This window comes from Papaver somniferum, chromosome 3 (genome assembly GCF_003573695.1).
Source record: "Papaver somniferum cultivar HN1 chromosome 3, ASM357369v1, whole genome shotgun sequence".
Classification (NCBI taxonomy): domain Eukaryota; kingdom Viridiplantae; phylum Streptophyta; class Magnoliopsida; order Ranunculales; family Papaveraceae; genus Papaver; species Papaver somniferum.
In genome coordinates this window covers 119,512,525-119,532,494 of record NC_039360.1, presented here as the reverse complement: position 1 = coordinate 119,532,494, position 19,970 = coordinate 119,512,525, and the positions used below count along the sequence as shown (strand labels likewise).

Sequence of the window (19,970 nt, the reverse complement as noted above, 5' to 3'; positions counted from 1 at the left end):
TAAGGAGTCAGATTCCTAATATATCTCTTCTTTGATGGACGGTCGAGATCTAAGGCTAATACTAAAACCCTAGGAACTTGGTCCTCTCTCTACCTATGAAAGGGAAACAATAACCATCACTATTGCATCCAAGGAATTAACAACTCATTACGGTTAAGGTCAAGAGAGAGAAACCATGACCTCCATAAGGTAATATTGCTACTCCAATTGATCGTCGACGGATTACGGATTAGCGTTATAAGGTATTTTTCCATAAACTCTATTCTTATATTATTGTGTAATAATCATGAAATTCAACGATCCTAAATTAAGTATCTATAAAATTAAATCTTATATCCCAATCTTGTGCTGTATCTATAAGTGATTTATAAATCGCTTTCGATGACCAATCTCCCTGTATATTATCCTCTTCCTCATTATTTAACACCATGTTCCTAATATCAAACTTTAGTTCCAAGAAATCGATACGTTCTGTCGGATCCAACTTCCTTGTGAAAGCAAAAAGCCAACCCTCTTCATACATTTCAGCCACAGAGAAAAGCTTGTTGTTTTCTTCTGTAGGCGCCAAAATATAGTTGCTAGAAACTAACAACCACGCCCAAGTGGAAACGAACATATTATTGATCTAAAATATAAGTGAATAGACTATACATGTAGGAGAGTGTTGTGACACCAACTCCACGTACCTTAACTGATTTCCTTATTAAGAACTACTATATTTAGTTGGTTTATTTCCTTGCTTAGCTAGCACTTTAAGGGTTATTAAAACTCTAAGTTATTTACTTCTTTTGCACGGCTTTGAAGCTATATATAGCCTGGCCAACTTATTATTCGATTATCAATCAATAAAATCATAAACTTTAATCTCTTTCTCATAAACTTATTCATAGAGGTGGATAACCCCCAAATAAAAGGGTTTTATCCTGGTTTTATTAAGTTTTTGGTCTGATATCTCTTGTGTTTGGTGTTGGACCATAACACCTGGATCAGAGCTGGTTTGGTTCAAACCCTAAATTTTCAAAAAAAAAATTACATCATGACATACACTGAAGATTTGTCTCTCCTGCAACAAAGCATCACTGGAGTTACAACCAAGATAGATACTCTTATCACAACCATTAACAACAACCATGTTCACGATGAAGAAGCGCGTGACAGAAAGAAAGCTGAGGACAAACAGTTGCGTGATGAAGATCGTGCTGATAGAAAGTGGATTTATCTGATCATGCAACAGAGCTATCAACCACTCTAGCTACTGAGATCACAACAACTTTATCTGCAACACTAGGAACTACTTTGCGAGGGGTGTTTAGGGAGTTTCTTCCTTATTTCAATCTGCGTACTGATGCTGCACCACCACCACCTCCCCCACCACCACCTCCTCCTGGTGGTAATAACAATAATATTCGTGCTGCATCCATCAGTTTGAAATTTCCAACTTTTGATGGTGAGGATCCTGATAGTTGGATTTTTAGCGCCGACCAGTATTTTACTCTTCATGTTGTTGCTGATGATGCTCGCATGGCAATCAGCACGATTAAGCAAAAAGGTACAGTCCGTGAGCATATTCCTGAGTTCGAAAAATTGTTGAATTTTGTCATTGATTTTCCTAAGGATCACTTGATCAATTGTTTTATTCATTCCCTCAAGCCGGACATTGGTCCCATGGTTAAGTTGCTAGAACCTCATACATTGACTTAGGCTTTCACAAAAGCAATTAACCAGGAAGATGCCTTGTTAGCTACCAATTCTACACCAAAACCATATCGTCGTCCACAGCTCAGGTCCCCAACAGCTGCTGCTGCTGCTACTCAGTTTCGCAAACCCAACTTACCACCTGGAGCTAAGAGACTTACATGGGAAGAACAAAAAGAAAAACGCGACAAAGGACAATGTTTTAATTGTGATCAATTTTTCACTCATGTACATTTGTGTTTGAAGCCAAGGTTGTTGATTTTAGAAGGATCTCCGAATATGAATGAGTCTGTTGTTGAACAATTTCCTAAAGAACTTGACAAGGAAGAAGAGGCAGCTTATGATGAAACTCAGAAACCAACAATTTCCCTTCATTCCCTAATGGGTTCTCCGTATCCTAGAACAATGCGCATCTCAGGATTTACAAAAGGCCAACCATTAACAGTTCTTCTGGATTCAGGTTCTACTCATAATTTCCTTCATCCAAGTATCAGTAAGCAATGTGGTTATTCAATTTGCTTTGCCAATGCCGCTTTAAGTGTGACAGTTGGTGATGGTGCTCAAATAAGTACTCAGGTTTTTGTTCCAGTATTCCACTTAAATTCCAAGATTATGAGTTTACTTCTGATTTTCATTTGTTACCTATTAGTGGTTGCGATGCAGTGTTAGGTATTCAGTGGCTATGTACACTAGGTGCAATTTCTTGGGATTTTGCGGCACTGACAATGAAATTCAGTGTTAATAATTCTGACATTCTTTTGGTTGGCAATGATTCTCCAACAATAATGATGTTGGATAGCTATCCAATGCAGCGTTTATTGGACAAGGAACAATATGGATTTCTATTCCAATTTTGCACATTAAATGAAGTCTCACCTGCCACTGTTTTGGCACCTGAAATACGACAACTGTTATCTTCATATTCAGATATTTTTGAGACTCCTACTACACTGCCGCCTTCAAGACAGCACGACCATCATATTCCACTACAACCTGATTCGTCACCTGTCAATGTTCGTCCTTACCGTTATCCACATTTTCAGAAGAACGAAATCAAGAAGATAATCTCAGAGTTACAACAAGAAGGACTTATTCAACACAGTTCTAGCCCTTTCTATTCTCCTATTTTGATGGTTATAAAAAAGGATGGCTCTTGGCGAATGTGTGTGGATTATCGTGCCTTAAATAAGATCACCATTAAGGATCGTTTTCCAATTCCTATGGTGGACGAACTTCTTGATGAATTATTTGGTGCTTTTATATTCACAAAGCTGGACTTGCGTTCTGGTTATTATCAAATAAGACTTTTTGGCCCTGATATTCACAAGACTGCTTTTCGTACTCATGATGGGCATTACGAGTTTCTTGTCATGCCATTTGGTCTTTCAAATGCACCATCCACCTTTCAGAGCTTGATGAATCATATTTTCAGACCCTATCTACGCAGGTTTGTCCTTGTTTTTTTGATGATATATTGATCTATAGCAAGAGTTTTTCTGAATATATGGACCATCTTAAAGAAGTTTTTGAGATTCTACGGTTTAATAAGTTATTTGTGAAGGAATCAAAGTGCACATTTGCTCAACCTTATGTGGGTTATTTAGGCCATGTTATTTCATCTGAAGGTGTTTCAGTTGAAGATGATAAAATTAAGAGCATTCTCTCTTGGCCCATTCCTAGTATAATTAAGGAACTTCGAGTATTTTTGGGTCTTGCCGGTTATTATCGCAAGTTTGTTAAGAACTTTGGACTGATTAGTCACCCCTTAACTCAATTATTGAAGAAGGATGCTTTTGTCTGGACTGAAGCTGCAACATCTTCTTTCAAGCAACTACAACACGCTCTAACTACAACTCCTATATTAATATTACCAGATTTTGACAAGGATATTTATCTTGAATGTGACGCTTCTGGTGGAGGTCTAGGTGATGTCTTAATGCAATCTCAATGACCCATTGCTTATTATAGCAAACCATTGTCTAGTAAGAACTTAAATCTTTCTATCTATGATAAAAAAAATGTTGGCAATTGTGTCTGTTGTTCAAAAGTGGCGACCATATTTAATGGGAAAGCACTTCAAGATTTATACAGATCATATGAGTTTGAAATATTTCTTGGATCAAAAACTTTCGTCTATGGAACAACAAAAATGGTTATCCAAGTTATTAGGATATGATTACCAGATTATCTTTCGCAAGGGCAACGAAAATATTGCTGCAGATGCCTTATCTCGTTTGTCAGGTCCTCAACTAGCTTTATTATCTACTCCTGTCTTTTCTGGTGTACATGATATTATTGCAGAGTGTCATCGGTATGAAGATTATGCATCACTTATTGAAAATTTGAAGACTAACCCGGAATTCAAGCGTCATTACACTTATGAAGACGGCACTTTAAGATATAAGCAGCGCATTGTGGTTATTCCTTCTTCTTCATGGTGTTCCAAGTTACTTGCGGAATTTCATTCAACTCCTATGGGGGGTCATTCAGGTTATTTACGGACCCTCAAGAGACTTCAACAAAAATTTTATTGGAAAGGAATGAAAAATTCAATTAAGGAGTTTATTGATCATTTTGACATATGCCAGCGTAATAAAACTGAATCCGTTTCTCCCCATGGGTTGTTGAGTCCTCTGCCAATACCTGCTGATGTTTGGCTTGATATTTCAATGGATTTCATTGATGGATTTCCATTATCTGAGAGGAAGAGTTCAATTTTAGTTGTGGTTGATCGCCTGTCCAAGTATGCTCATTTTCTTGCTTTGTCTCATCCATATTCTGCCAGCACAGTTGCAGAAGTGTTTATCAGAGAAATAGTTCGTCTCCATGGAATGCCAAGAAGTATTGTTAGCGACAGGGATGCGATTTTCATGAGTAATTTTTGGACAACCTATTTTTATTTACAAGGTACACAACTATGTCACAGCTCAGCTTATCATCCGCAATCAGATGGCCAAACTGAGGTTACTAATCGCACCTTGGAATGCTATTTACATTGTTTTGCTGGTATGAAACCAAAAGATTGGTTTAAATGGTTGATGTGGGCTGAATGGTGGTATAATACAAGTTTTCATACTGCAATTCAAATGACTCCTTGTGAAGCTTTATATAGTCGATCCCCTCAAACAATCTTATCCTATTTGCCTGGTTCTACGCCTGTGCATGATGTTGATCTAAATCTCCAAGCAAGGGATCATACTCTTAAACTTTTAAAATCCCACTTGTTGGATGCTCAATCTCGGATGAAGAAATATGATGATTCTCATCGAAATGAAAGGTCTTTTCAGGTTAATGATTGGGTTTATTTGCGATTACAACCATACCGGCAAACCACTTTGGCTAGTACGTCTTTTTCAAAGCTCTCTCCTCGTTTCTATGGTCCTTTCCGTGTTCTTGAGAAGATTGGAAGTGTGGCTTACAAACTAGAGCTCCCTGCAACAAGTCGCATTCATCCTGTTTTTCACGTTTCTCAATTGAAAAAGAAATTGGGCATGACTGTTAATACAATTGTTGTTTTACCTGGCATCATAGATTATGATAAATGGGAACCATTTGCAATCTTACAACGCAGGATGTACAAGAAAGGACGCAATGCAGGAACACAATGGTTGGTACACTGGAAAAATCATCCTGCAGATGAATCCACTTGGGAGGATGCTGATGAATTCATTGCACGGTTTCCAAATTTTCATACTTGAGGGCAAGTCTGTTTTCCAGGAGGGAAGGATGTTGTGACACCAACTCCACGTACCTTAACTGATTTCCTTATTAAAAACTACTATATTTAGTTGGTTTATTTCCTTGTTTAGCTAGCAGTTTAAGGGTTATTAAAACTCCAAGTTACTTACTTTTTTTGCACGGCTTTGAAGCTATATATAGCCTGACCAACTTATTATTCGATTATCAATCAATAAAATCATAAACTTTAATCTCTTTCTCTTAAACTTATTCATAGAAGTGGTTAACCCCCAAATCAAAGGGTTTTATCATGGTTTTCTTAAGTTTTTGGTCTGATATCTCTTGTGTTTGGTGTTGGACCATAGCAGAGAGAGACATTCATAAACGGATTTCGGCCAAAAATCCTTAGCTTGAAGGTTAAGTGTTATTTATAGGTATTCTGAAGGCAAACTCTTAGGTTGATACAGTGTCACAAGGATGGTTAGTGTAGTCGGGATACAAATAGACTTCTTTAATTTGTACGCTTGGCAAAGCTTATTTTTACACAGACCTTGGGCTACGGATGGGACTTCCTAACTGGAGTTGATAGTTAATATCTTTGCTAGGTACTTCGTATCCACATTGATGGAGTCACATGTCGTGTTCCCACGATAAAATTGGATCCAAGTTGAGAGTTAATTAACTTTTTGATTCAGAAGAATCAAGTCTTCGGGTTCACGAATAAAACTGCTTAAAATTCGATTGAGCGATTGTATTTGATTAAGAATTCGATAATCTTCTATTAGAAACCCTGCTGGTTATATCCAACACATCCCTCGGAACTGACAATAACAACTACTAATTAAGCTAAATACTATTCACTATATTAATATTGGATACTTACGTTGAATAGGATATGGCATACATTTTTTTTTTTTTTTTTTAGGAGATACATGCCAATTCCCACTCATGCAAAACATCGTTGTCCTCCAGGGTAATGACTCATAAATCATTGAACCTTGCGCGTAAAAAAAAAAATCCGGCGAGAATTGGTCAATCTATCAACTCATAAGGATAACTCTTCAATGGAGCCCAACTATGTTTCTCCAATTATCGTCATTTCACGATAAATCCTTCAGCTAAGGCATGAGTAGTAATCTCATTGTCCTCTTCCTCGTCGTTGATCAAAACTATATCTTGATTTCTATTATACTAAGTCAAGTCTCGGACTAGGTTAGAATTTGGTAGTTGAGTATCAGTTATCATCCTCAAAGACTGGAGATCGACGAAGATATTTGGAGAACTTCTATATCCGGTATGTGAAGACTGAACCATTCTATTCTATCATTTGAGACTACGTCGTAAGACTTTTAGTATATTTAGAAAGAATAAATTTTGAGTTAAGCTTGTCTTGTTAAAAATATCGAAATATGACTTTAACAAAGATGTTCAATGGTCCTTGAAAATATTATTTCAAAGCAATTTATTGTTTGAGAAAAAATTTGTGGGTCAGTAGAAAACTGCCCATCCAAATGATTTTATCACTTGAGAATGTTCCAAACATCAAAAGAGAGAAATTCAAAACTTCTGATATTTCTGCTCAGGGTAGGTTGGTGAACCAGTTCACAAACCATAGATATCTGAGTTTCAGAAATATGGGGAAGGTTAGCGAACCAATATACAAACTGTAAGTTCAGTTGGGAACAATTCACGATGCCGGTTCACGAACTGTGGTGAACTGAATTTTTGAAGTTGGTATAATAGGCTAGCAATTGGCAAACCCGGTTGACGAACCGCCGTCAACTGAGTTCGGTAGTCTATTAGGGTTGGTGAACCCGGTTCACGGACCATAGCACCCTGACTCACGAACAAGCCATACAGTTCACGAACCGTTGTACCAACTGTCCCAGCAGATGCTCAAAGACTTATTTTTTAAATATGTTTAGCATTGTTAGAACTCTTTTAAACACTTCTAAGACTTCATTGATCACTCAAACACTTATGTCTGTGCATCATGATTAATTTCTTAGGTGTTTAAATGAACATCAATTTTCTTTTAGTTCTTATGGCATACTTACCAAACCGACATTCATTGTACATGGTTCCGTAACTGTACCGTAGTGTTTTCAAGACCTAAAAGTGTTTTCTTGATTGTCAAGTTATTATAACTTGAATTCTAAGCAACCCCTGGTCTTTGAAAACTATAATTAGAGATACTCTTTGAACATGGAATATCAATCCTAGTTGATTCTAGAGTCGTCCTCTAATGTCCTAGGTTTGCTCTAAGAAACGTAATTTTGGTTTATGAATGAAATACTTCGCTTTGGGGATTCGTGAATCCAGGTCCGACAATCTTTACCTTGATAGTTCATGTATCTTGATTTTTATTTTCTGTTATCGAGGTTCTCGTAACCTCTTTCAGGCGAGATAGATAGAAATCGCAAAGTTCTCTTTGTCTCAGACTTGATGATTCCTCCAGACATATATCTTATAATTGATCTTTGATCTTTTGAAGATTGTTATTGACAGGTGATTAAGAATCTAGGATGCTCTTTGGGAGTCGTAAGTTCCGGATTTGTGAAGTTTGCTAGCTTGTCTATTGCAAACATATTTCCACACCTTGATATATCGATCTAAACGAAAATCAAATAGGCTTATCTGTTAGAGGCACATTGGTATCAAAATTCTTCACTTTGGCTGAAACAACTCTTATGATGTAAAGGGCGTCAGCTAAGGGAATCAATTGCGTAAAGCCTTTCGAGGTTCAAGAGAAGTAAGGAGAGCGACTGTAACTGAATCGCTTGGAGGGTGGATTCGGTCTCAACTACATTCTAATCCGAAGTCTGATAGTAGGCTAGTGTCTACAGTGGCTTAATACAGTTTGGTGTTCAAACGTAGACGAGGTCCCGGGGTTTTTCTGCAGTTGAGGTTTCCTCGTTCACAAAACTTCTAGTCTTGTGTTCTTTCTTTTCCATATTATATTTTTTATACTTATAATTGTATTTTCACAAGTTGTACGTATTTAATCTTAGTAGATATGCCCATCTAATTATGGTCGATTACGAGACTTGTTTCTTGTAGAATTCATATCTTGAAAGGTAAATAAAAAGTTTAATTACTTGGCAGAATTCCGATTGGATTATTTGGATACGACTAGATTGATCTTGGATATTGATTTTTGAGATCGTCCAAGTACTCTTCTTAACAATTAGGTTCACATGATCTTTATCTATATACATACTGATTGAGAATAGGTAGAGATATAAACTCCATGTACATATTATAAAGGATCATTTAGTTGGTCTACTTGCAATTGTATTAGGTTTTGTCCATACAGGTTGCCGAACGAAAAAGTTCGTGGTGTATTTGGGAACTCTGCATTTTCAAGGTCTATCTGTTACCAATGTTGGCATCTCATGTTAGAGCATTGCTCGGTCGAACTCGCAAGCGTTGCTATCTCAAGATTGTTTGTCAAGTTTTGTTGCCAAAACTATAAGTCTTGATTTCTAGTCTACTTATAGCTAAGTCTCGTATTAGGATAGTAAGTGTAGTTGAGCTTTACACTCCATGACGTTCATCGAATGAAGACGAAGAACTACTCAAGGGAACTTGTGGAACTTCATCAACAAAGAGGTATGTAGAGACTTGAACTTATCTATCACTCAAAAGTCTATCTATTCTATCTCCTATTTTGAGACAAAAGTCGGATTGCTATATAGACTTCGATTATACACATTTGCTATCTCGAGCCGAATTTATCTCGCTTATATATTTCTCAAAATATGTGTTGGTAAGCTTTCGCTTTGGCCAAGTTCATCTTTACTCGTGAAGAAAGTCATGTTGATTATTTCAATATCTTGAAAATCGCTTTGATGAAAATTGTTTGTGGATAACGACTATTTTAGCATACTCTAAGAAAGTTTCAATGATTGAAATGAGAGTTTAGAACAAGTAACCATGTTTGGATATAAACATAATGTGTTCTCACATTTGTGTAAAAGTCCAAAACCGGGAACCTAAAGTATGTGTACCCGTACGCGTAACGTCGGTTGTTAAAAATCCGGGTAAGTATGCGTACCCGTACGCATACTGGCGGAAGTTTCACGTCCGTGAATTTCTGCTGGAGTTTGGAAGTAAAAACAAACTCAATCTGGTCACTTAAGTATGCGTACCCGTATGCATACTTAAGAAGGTTACTTTCTAAAATCGGTTTTCTCATGAACTAAAACATTTATATAATAAGGAATGCAATCTTTGCAAACCGTGACTGTAATGTTCATGAATTGATTCGAGTGAATCAAAATCGATTTTGCTTCGATTGTGTCTTGTATACTACTATGAGATCTAAGCAATTGAACAACTCTCTAACTAGTTCATTTGAGTCATTTGAACTAGTTATGGTGAAGATGAATAAGGTTAATATGAAAGTGCTCATATGGCTAACCATTGGTTAACTATTGTTGAACCAACTAGGTGTACATGTTTAGGTACAATTACCCAAAACTAAATGAAGGTACATTTCATTTGTGTATAACAAGTTAAGTTTGATCTAACGGTTGAAAGATATTAGCTTGAATCTAATCAGGTTTTCATCTAACGGTGAATATTGAATGCTTTGTTACCAAGGTAACTTAAATTGCAAACCCTGATTTTAAATCTATATAAAGGAGAACTCTAAAAAATGGGAAATCTAATCCTCACACCTCCTGTGTGATACTAGTTGCATATGCTAGAGTCGATTCTCCTTCAACCTTAGGTTTTTCACGAAACCCTGTAGGTTAACGACTCGAAGACTTCATTGGGATTGTGAAGCCAGACCCAACTATTTTCTCTGTAGTTGCGTGATCTGATCTTGCTGTTTTCTATCATGTTTGAGTACCATCGTAAGATTTATATATCTGATAGGCAAGATAGAAAAGTAGTCACAAACACCTTCGTCTCATCGTTTGTGATTCCAAAATATCTTGTTTCGTTAATCGATTAAGATTATTGTGAGGTGATTGATAATACTAGGTTGTTCTTCGAGAATATAAGTCCGGGTTATCAATTGGTTCCTGTTCACCTTGTTATAAAAAGACAGAACAAACACTCGTAGGTATATCTGTGGGAGACAGATTTATCTATTCAATAGACTTTTCTGTGTTATACATGTTTTTTTATCAAGTATTCGACTTTGGGTCGTTGCAACTCTTAGTTATGGGTGAGATCATCTAAGGGAATCAAGTGCGTAGTATCTTGTTGGGGTCAGAGACGTAAGGAGCACGATTGTACCTTGAATCAGTGTGAGATTGATTTGGGTTCAACTACATTCCAGTCCGAAGTTAACTTGTAGTAGGCTAGTGTCTGTGGCGGCTTGATACAGTGTGGTGTTCAAATATGGACTAGGTCCCGAGGTTTTTCTGCATTTGCGGTTTCCTCTTTAACAAAACTTCTGGTGTCTGTGTTATTTCTTTTCCGCATTATATTTTTTTATGTAATTGAAATATCACAGGTTGTGCGTTGAATCGATCAATTGGTAAATCCAACCTTTGGTTATTGATTGAAATTGATTGATCCTTGAACATTGGTCTTTGGTACCGTTCAAGTTATTTCTCTTGTATTCAATCAGGCTCGTAAATTCCTATTTGTTTGATTGCGGATTGAATCAAGAAATTGAGATATCTCTTTGATATACTTTTTCTTAAGATTGAGTCTGACTGTCTAGTTGATTATCTTGAAAGTATATTGGAGTTACTCCATACAGATTGCTAAGCGAAATATTGGGTGAGGTTGTTGTACCCCCGCTTTTTCATCTCTACCATTAGCATACTTGGTAAAATTTCCAGTCCTTTAGTTAACTAGCATAATGGTGATTGCAAGTTCTCTTTATCTGTCTTTAGCTCTAACATATTGGCAAAGACTAAAAGACATTGTTGTTATTTCTATGTCTACATGAATCTTCTCAAACACTTCATTATAAATCCTCCTCATATATGTGGATACTGTGAGATAGGGAACAACACATGCTACAAAAAGAAAGGATTTTGGTATAGACCAATTAAGAATTCAATCTGACTAAGTATTTCCATTAGTAAAAAATAGAGCTTAACATCATAATTTGTTGCAAATATCCATCTCAAAGAGACCATCAACATTAGCACGTCAAAATATTGAACTACCATGATCAAGAGGTGATGTACCATTATCTCTCAAAGAAATTCTAACCCGATACAACCTCTCATTGGTTGATATACTGGATACAATAGTTGATAACGATAGAATAATTCATGTTGAGCATCACATCAAGACATGAAAAAAGACATGGCAAAATTTGGATAAACTTTTTCAAGTTACCCTCGAACAATCAATATTTCCTAGATCATAATGTAGACAATAGTTAGTGCAAAGACAACGGCATTTTCATAAGCCTAAAAAACTTCTAATAGTTACGAGATTCACCATAAAAGAATAGTCAGGGCACCCCACAAACCACCAGCTGAATTTGTTAAAAAAAAATGCTCGGCTGAACCCCACAGGCACTACCTAAACTATTTCCTGATTTATAGACTACTAAAGTTAGCTTCGGAAAGATTAGGTCTGATTAGGTAGTAAAGTTTTAGGATTCACTCAACTTACTCTTCAAGGCTAAAGTTTGAAAATTAAATGGAGACGTCATTCTAAGGACTTCACCAAAGGTTAGTAACGAAAACTGATGTTCCTTTCAGACTCTTAATCCTTTTATTTATTTGTTTATCAACCACAGAAAATCCAAAGACTTTAGTAATAAAATGATTTGCAAATAAGGAACTCGTCAGGTACTAGGCATCCTTGGCTAAGTCGAGTGAGGTATTGATTTCAAGCTATTTCTAGTTACAATTCGAAGCTGCCAACTAGTGAGAAATTAATAAGCGATGATAAGAACACGGGTTTGCAGACCTATCTTTTTGAGTTCACGAACCTAGTCAAAGAGATTTTCCCCTAGATGTTTTCCGTACACTAGGTTCGTGAACCTAGAAATTGAGCTCACAAACCGAAAAGCTAAAAATTTCTTATCTCAAAGCTTTTTGATTCACTAGTTAGGTTCGTGAACCTAAGTTTTGAGTTCGCGAACATAAATGGAGATTATTTCTCCTGCAGCCTTTTGATCCACTATGTTTGCGAACCTAAAGAGTTGAGTTCGCAGACGAAAATAAAAACTCATGTACTCTTTTTCATACTGATTTCGCTCACTTAAAGTGTTGCAGGCCCAATACAAATTGGTGCTTGGTTCCTTTTTTCTTCTTTGTCTTAAATAAAATGTCACGCTTATGGTTTTTATTCTTAGTATTTTCATGTGAAGTATACAAACGTTATTAGAATGATCAAACTTAAGAACCAAGTTTTGAAATATCGATTTAGGCAATTCTAACTTCGTATGTAAAAAGACGAGGTTACCGAGCTTTCACTTTTAATTTTATAAGAAAAACGTTGTATAATGTTTTCGATCTAATAAAGATTCTAGATTATCTAGACAAAGCTATCTTGAATTTAATCTGTAAATCCACTTAAAGAATGGATTATGGAATCGATCTAAGATATCATTAACATACAAGTGCAATTACTTTACTTATAATATAACAATTATAATGAGAAAAAATGTAACGCAAGAAAACCCCGAGATCTAGTCCAGTTTTGGATACTCTTTGAATTAAGCCACTACACAAAAAGCCTACACACAACTTCGCATTGTTGAGACCGAAATTACCCATAATTACTCAGTTTTCTTAGTATTCCTGCGCCTACAACCAATATGGCCTAAGAAGGTGATTGACCTTACAGAAACCATTGCCAAGTATTTTTTTACCTATGTAAATGCTTCTACAACCAAATTCCTTATGGACGCCTTACAAAAAGCAAGAAATCAAAATATTTGCTAACCACTCACTATTAATCACAATATTAAAGATAATAAATGTTTAATTTCTGAGTCAAGGATCTTCCATTTAGATCTATAATCCAATGATTTACCAAATACAAAACTCTTTCAGAAAAGATCAATCAAGAACCATATTATCGAAATAATTAATCTTGATTCCACAAGTTAAATTTTTAAAACAAACAACTTTTCGCCTCACAAGAATTATGTTTACAAAATAAAAAACTTGTTTGTCCAAGACGATCAAGTCAAGCAGATATTCATGTTAAGATCAGAAACAAAAAAGAACTTCAATTCTTCAAAGTCATCAATATTCAAAATATTCAAAAATAACAACATGCACCTGATCCAATATTCGGTTTGTCTCATAGAATAGAGTTTGTTAACTATGTAAAATCGATAGTTATATGAACAGATTTAAAATCACATGAATCTGTTATAGTCCAATGTTCAAAGTTCTTGAGTGGCGTTTATCAGAACAAAATGACCATAAATAGATAAGAACTTATCTATAAGATAATTATAAGTCAGTTCAACCACAAGAAATAAATAACGAAAACTAAAGAGTGAGTCTTACAGGGGGTTAGTCCTCGAGTGAGTTGGAGGGAGTTGAGTGTATTTTGAATCTTGGGGATTTTGAGAGAGTTTGGGGGAGTGTAGGGAGTTTGAGAGAGTTTGGTATTTTTGAGTTCAGGGAGTTTGGGGGAGTGTAGGGAGTTTGAGAGAGTTTATTAGAGGGAGTTTGGGAGAGTTCACTCCTAACTCATTCTCTTTTAAGAAATAATAATTCCAAATTTGCAAATAAAAATGATCCTTAATCAAAAGAAAAAAAATGATCCTATCTCTGTATCAATTCTAACTCCCTTTTTTTCCTTCATTTTAATGGTCTTCATACAATTCTAACTCCCTTTGTTCACGAACATTTTTCCACATATCATCCGCTATACTCTTTCTCCATGCATTAGCTTCTTGACGTTGTTGTTCTTGAGTTTGTGTCAAAATTTTGTCGTCATTTTCAAGTATTGATGGATGTTTATCTTCCTCTTCCTCGACTGGAAATTCATCTGAACGACATTCTTTTCGCAAGAAGTTGTGTAAGCCTGCAGAAGCTGTCACTATCTCCGCTTGCACTTGATACGGAAATGGAGGCTGAGACTTAAAGATCAAGAAACGAGACTTCAAAACACCAAACAATCTTTCAACTACATTCCTCAAAGAAGCATGACGCATGTTAAATAATTCTTCAGCCTTTTTCACATGATTACCCTACCAGAAAATTCTTTCAAATGATAACATTGGCCACGAAATGGTGTTAAACAATATCGCCGGTTTGCAAACCCACCATCCCCCAAGTAATATTTACCTGAATAAAACACAAAAAAGAAAACTTCATCAAGTAGAACTCGAATATAACTTAACCAAAAAATCAAAACTTCACATTAAATAAAAGTAAAATTACCTTGCGGTATTTTCAGTCCATTTCTTTTTGTCATTGCATCGTTAAGTATTTTCGAATCATGAGCATACCCTTCCCATCCACTGAGCACGTATATGAACTCCAAGTCGAAGTTGCAAACTGCTAATACATTTTGAGATGTAATTCCATGTCGATTCCGATAAACAGATGCATCTCTTTTCTTTACCATTTGTAGATGGTGGATTTTTGACAAGGGTAAAATTGTAAAACCCTAACTATTTATGCTCCGGATCCGACAATTGGATGAGTATTGAGACTCATTTCTCTCAATAAAGCATGAAAGCTCATTCCATAAAACCTCTGACTGAGAAGGTTGTCTCTCAGAGTATCTGTAGATGTGTAGTCTCCCAGCTGAGACCACGGCACATCTCATGAATACTGAGCAATTTCAGTAATTATTTATGCTCCGGATCCGGCAATTGGATGAGTATTGAGACTCATGTCTCTCAATAAAGCATGAAAGCTCATGCCATAAAACCTCTGATTGAAAAGGCTGTCTCTCAGAGTATCTATAGATGTGTAGTCTCCCAGCTGAGACCACGGCACATCTCATGAATACTGAGCAATTTCAGTAATTATTTCTATATAGAATCGAAAGATTGGGCGGCTCCTAGACAGCATGCCTGCTAGTATAGAGCGATAACATCTTCAGGATGCAACCAGGTTTTCCCTGACTATATAGGAGAAATATGATACTCCAGCAAGTTTATATTTCTCAACTCTCAGATAATTAATGCTCCTAGATAGGAATCCCTGCTAGTATAGAGCCATCAGTTAATTATCTCTAATCGCCTGAATATCCAGCAATATTCTACCATTCTTCGTTAATTTTCGTCACTTCAATTCTTGGTTCTTCCCAGCAGAATTCCACGGGTTAGTGATAAATATTCAAAAAAACAAGCATCTGAGCATCGAATAAGCCCTAACTAAAATGGTGCAAGTGTACTTAACAATAATGCCCAGACCAGTATTTGAATGCGCAAACGAGCATTTCAAAAATACGAATGAATGATGAACCTATGCAAAATAGGAAGGAAAAATAATAATAATAAAATATTAGCAAAGGCGCCAGGGGACTGGGCTCACCAGCCGGCCAGTCATGTCGTGACCAATCCCGTGCCTAATTTTATATTTTATCATATTTTATTATTTTTCCCTAATCTCATGAAAATTCTCTCGTTCGAGCAAATCTCCTTCGTTTCAAGGAAATTCTCTAATATCATGATATTTTGTCAAGGAAAATAATAAAATTGGGGAAAGGTGTCGCGGGACCGAGCACTAGCCGGCCGACCATGCTCCAGTCGTGGCCGGTCCCACACCTCACGTCCCCATTATTTTATTATTTCTCTCAATCCATGAAAATTCCTTGATTTCATGAATTTTCCCTAAAACCATGAAAATTCCCCGATCTTATGAATTTTCCCTAAACCCATGAAAATATTATAAAATTAAGAAAATCCGTGGGACCGGGCTATAGCCGGCCGGCCATGCCCTAGCCGGTCCCACACGCTTCTTATTTTATTATTGTTATTTGCTTTGTTTTCCTCATTCCATGAAAACTCTCTGATTTCAACAAAATACCTTGGTTTCAACAAATCTCTTTGATTTTACGAAGATTCCCTAAAATCATGAAAAAATTACATAAAATTGGGAAGAGTGCTGGGACGTGCCCCTTCGCCGGCCGGCCATGCCTTGGCCATTGCCGGTCCCACACTCCATCATTCCCTATTTTATTATTATTTTATTTCTCTCATCTCATGGAAGTTCCCTAATTTCATAAAACTCTCCAGTTTCATGGGATTTCCCTCAATTCAGAGAAAATACATAAAATTACATAAAACTGGGAAAATATTATGGGACCTCTTGCTAGCCGGCCGACCGTGTCCTAGCCCTGGCCGGTCCCACAACTTGCAATTCTCTGTTTTATTTATTACTTTTCATCATCTCATGTATTTTTCCTAGTTTCAGCAGAATCCCGGATTCTGCATATTTTCTCAAAATGTTGCTCAGGACTGAGACATGAACAACATAGTGACACGGGTGCATCCCCTTGACAGACCAAGGGTGGCCCTGAAGCTTGTAAGTGGCCGGTCCGACATGTTTTAACTATTTTTAACTTAATTTTCTCAACTGCTCATATTAGGTTCAAACTCTTTCCGAACAATCGAGAGTTTGCTAAAACGACCATCTATTGGTCCCACGACCACCAAGAGACGGTCCCGTGACCTCTTGGCCGGTCCCTCATCTTTTCACGGTTAGGTTTTATTATTATTTGTCGCTCACACGAGCATTATTTTAATAAATGATTAAACCAGCATTTAATCATTCTTTCACCAACTGGTCCTCAAGAGACTTTGGTATTTTTCTCATTCGAGCATCTGGGCGTTACATGGTGAACTCATCATCCCATGTAGCCGGTCCATGCATCACTCTGCGGTTTATTTGCAATAAATCATCATTTCAGTAAAATTAGGGTTTTGAATTCATAGCTCCGCAGAAACATGATTCTGAGCAGATTCAAATACTCTGATAATTTTATGTTAATTCCATGATCAACATTTTTATTTTACTCGACCCAGCAGTCGGTATCTTAAATTAATATTTTATTTGGTCCTTCTACCAACAATTCATCAAATGAGTGGCATTTGCTCAAACCGGCAATATTTGCTCGAACCAACAATATTTGCTCAGATTCAAGAATATTGGTTCAACTATCAATATCCAATAACTCAGCAACACAACTTGCTCGTCTTAGGTAATCAACATAATAATACCTCGTCTCAGCAGACATATTTAATTCACGAGTCTCAGAACATTTGCAAATCATGTTCAACTCAGTAATACATGGACTCATCCTCCCATAAAGTCAGCAACTGACTCCACAACCACGAGATATAAATCGTGTCACATGGGGGGATATTAACTAGGGTTTTGGTCTGGCGGTCTACGGCACGTGTGTTCACCCACGACGAGAATGTGAGAAAGTCGTGCAATCAGTTGGAAGAGTCAGCAAAGTAGTGGGTGGAAAATTAACCAAGTCTCCGCACGATGAGCAACTGGTTTTAACACGATTTCCCACTTCCCCACTCTCTGATTCCAGCAACTGTCACACTTCATGGGATCATGGTGTTTTCAACTCCGGCATTATAAAATGTCTCTGAATCCTGATTGAAAGGACAAGATTCGAATACTCGAACATTCGTCTAAACAAGCAATTTCTCGGCAAGTTCATACAAACAATCTTCATCTACACAAACTCATCTTCTGAGTAATCACTCTCAATTGAGTAAAATTCAATCATTCAGAGCGTTCTTACGCTGAATTCACAACACACCTACAATCTCAGATCACCATTGATCTCACACATTTCTCAGCTTTCCTCCTATAGATCAACCCATCCTCTCTTGTGACCGAATTGACTCTAGAATGACCATTGTTCTTGGTTTAGGACGGAGTCCTACAGATGGATCTCTCGAACTTAAAGCACTCCCTTCTTGCAGTGCATCTGTGTGAGGTTCAACATTTCGCTCGGTTCAAGGAGTCCCCACACGGTTGACTCTTCAATTCCGTAAAAACCAGCAAATCGTTTTGCCCCATCTTCAGATTGCCGACCACAGTGGGAGATTAATCTCTCGGTTGCAATCTCACGATTTCACAAGATGGTTGGTCTTAGGACTAATTCAACTGATCCAAACCCGATCCAGAACCTTTCAAATGGTAATGTTCCTCCTTCTAATGTTACATCTAACGGCAAAGAAGGCGGAAGAACCCCGACTCTGACAGAGTTGGCTCAAATCCAGGAGGTTCATGCCAGGAACATGGATCTGATGAAGAATACGATGAACCGTATACTCGATTTCCTCATCAAAATGACATCTGAGTTAGGAGGCACCTCCGCTTCAGAAATCCCAACACTGGGGACTGATTTGTCACCCGACCCTCAAAGCAATAGCTTCACTACTTATGAGAATCCGGTGGATCAGGAAGTTGCACAATTGATCGAAAATTTGTGTGAACTTTTACACTTTTCCAGGGAGCAGCGTACAGACACGTTTGCCGCACTCAGCCAGATATCATCTGACGTGCAAATAAGTCCACCAACCCCAGCAGTTGAAGAAGTCTCCCTGGTGTCTGAACATTCGGTCGACAACATCAATGTTGGAGAAGAAGATCGCATGGCAGATGAAGGACATAATCGGGCGTTGTACGTAACTGGTTTCATCAAAGGCACCGAATTTAGGAGGGCTCTCGTTGACACAGGCGCCTCCACAAACATCGTCACTATGAAGACTCTCAGGATGGCCATATTACCACAAGGTAAAATCATTCGTCATCCCATTCTAATGACAGGATTTGAAGGAAGCCAAATCCATACATACGGATATGCGTATATAGATTTGAGGGTAGGGACGATTCAATCGAAAGTGAAGTTTCATGTGATTGAACAAGAACCTGACTATCACATGGTACTCGGGCGACCGTGGCTCCATGACAATAAGGTGGTCCCATCAATGTATGAAGGCTTTACTCAACAATAATATCGTTCGCATAGCCGCTTCATCATCTCCTTACGCTCTGGCCTACGATGCTGAATTCATTGAATCCCAGAGGAACATTCCTGAACCTCCTAAGAAGATCTACAGTACTCCACTTCCAAGTTGGGAAACTATTGAAGCTGCTGATGCGTCATCACTATCTCTAGAGACAGAACCAGTCAAATCACCTGCTACACCGGTCAAACGACGCAAGGATCAGGTCACGACTCCAGGATCCAATTTTTTGACCATCCATGATGAAGAAGGGAGGGTCATTTATCGGCGGCGCAAAGATTAGCAATTAATAGGGGAGATTGATCAAGAGTCTCCCCGCCCTAATGAATCATGCCAAATCGAGCAATCGCCTGATAATGAGGTTCAAGATGCTCCGCAACAGTTGCAAGATGGCACGAATTCTACTACTGATGATCTTGGAACAATTAACATTGGCACAAAAGAAGATATAAGACCAATCTTAATCAGTTCTGCACTATCACTGGAGGAACTAACATGCCTAGTAATTTGTTGAAAGAGTATCGGGATATCTTTGCTTGGATGTACGAAGAAATGCCTGGTCTCGATGAAAAGCTGGTCACTCACCGTCTGCATATCACTCCTGGCTCCAAAGCTGTCAAACAACCACCTAGACAGTTCAGACATGAAGTCGAGGAACAAATCAAAGTCGAAATTCAGAAATTGCTAGTAGCAGGAT

At 37.5% G+C, this 19,970-nt stretch overlaps 1 protein-coding gene across 1 annotated transcript; it reads left to right on the top strand.

Annotated features, from left to right (window-relative positions):
- Positions 1 to 3,199: 3,199 nt before the first annotated feature.
- Positions 3,200 to 3,646, top strand: LOC113359900 (uncharacterized mitochondrial protein AtMg00860-like). Its single transcript, XM_026603465.1, has one exon. The coding sequence runs from the start codon at positions 3,200 to 3,202 to the stop codon at positions 3,644 to 3,646; it is 447 nt and encodes a 148-aa protein (XP_026459250.1).
- Positions 3,647 to 19,970: the final 16,324 nt, after the last annotated feature.

What these genes read in the sequence shown, in the direction of transcription:
- LOC113359900 (XM_026603465.1), top strand. Translation starts at nt 3,200, where the DNA reads ATGGACCATCTTAAAGAAGTTTTTGAGATTCTACGGTTTAATAAGTTA.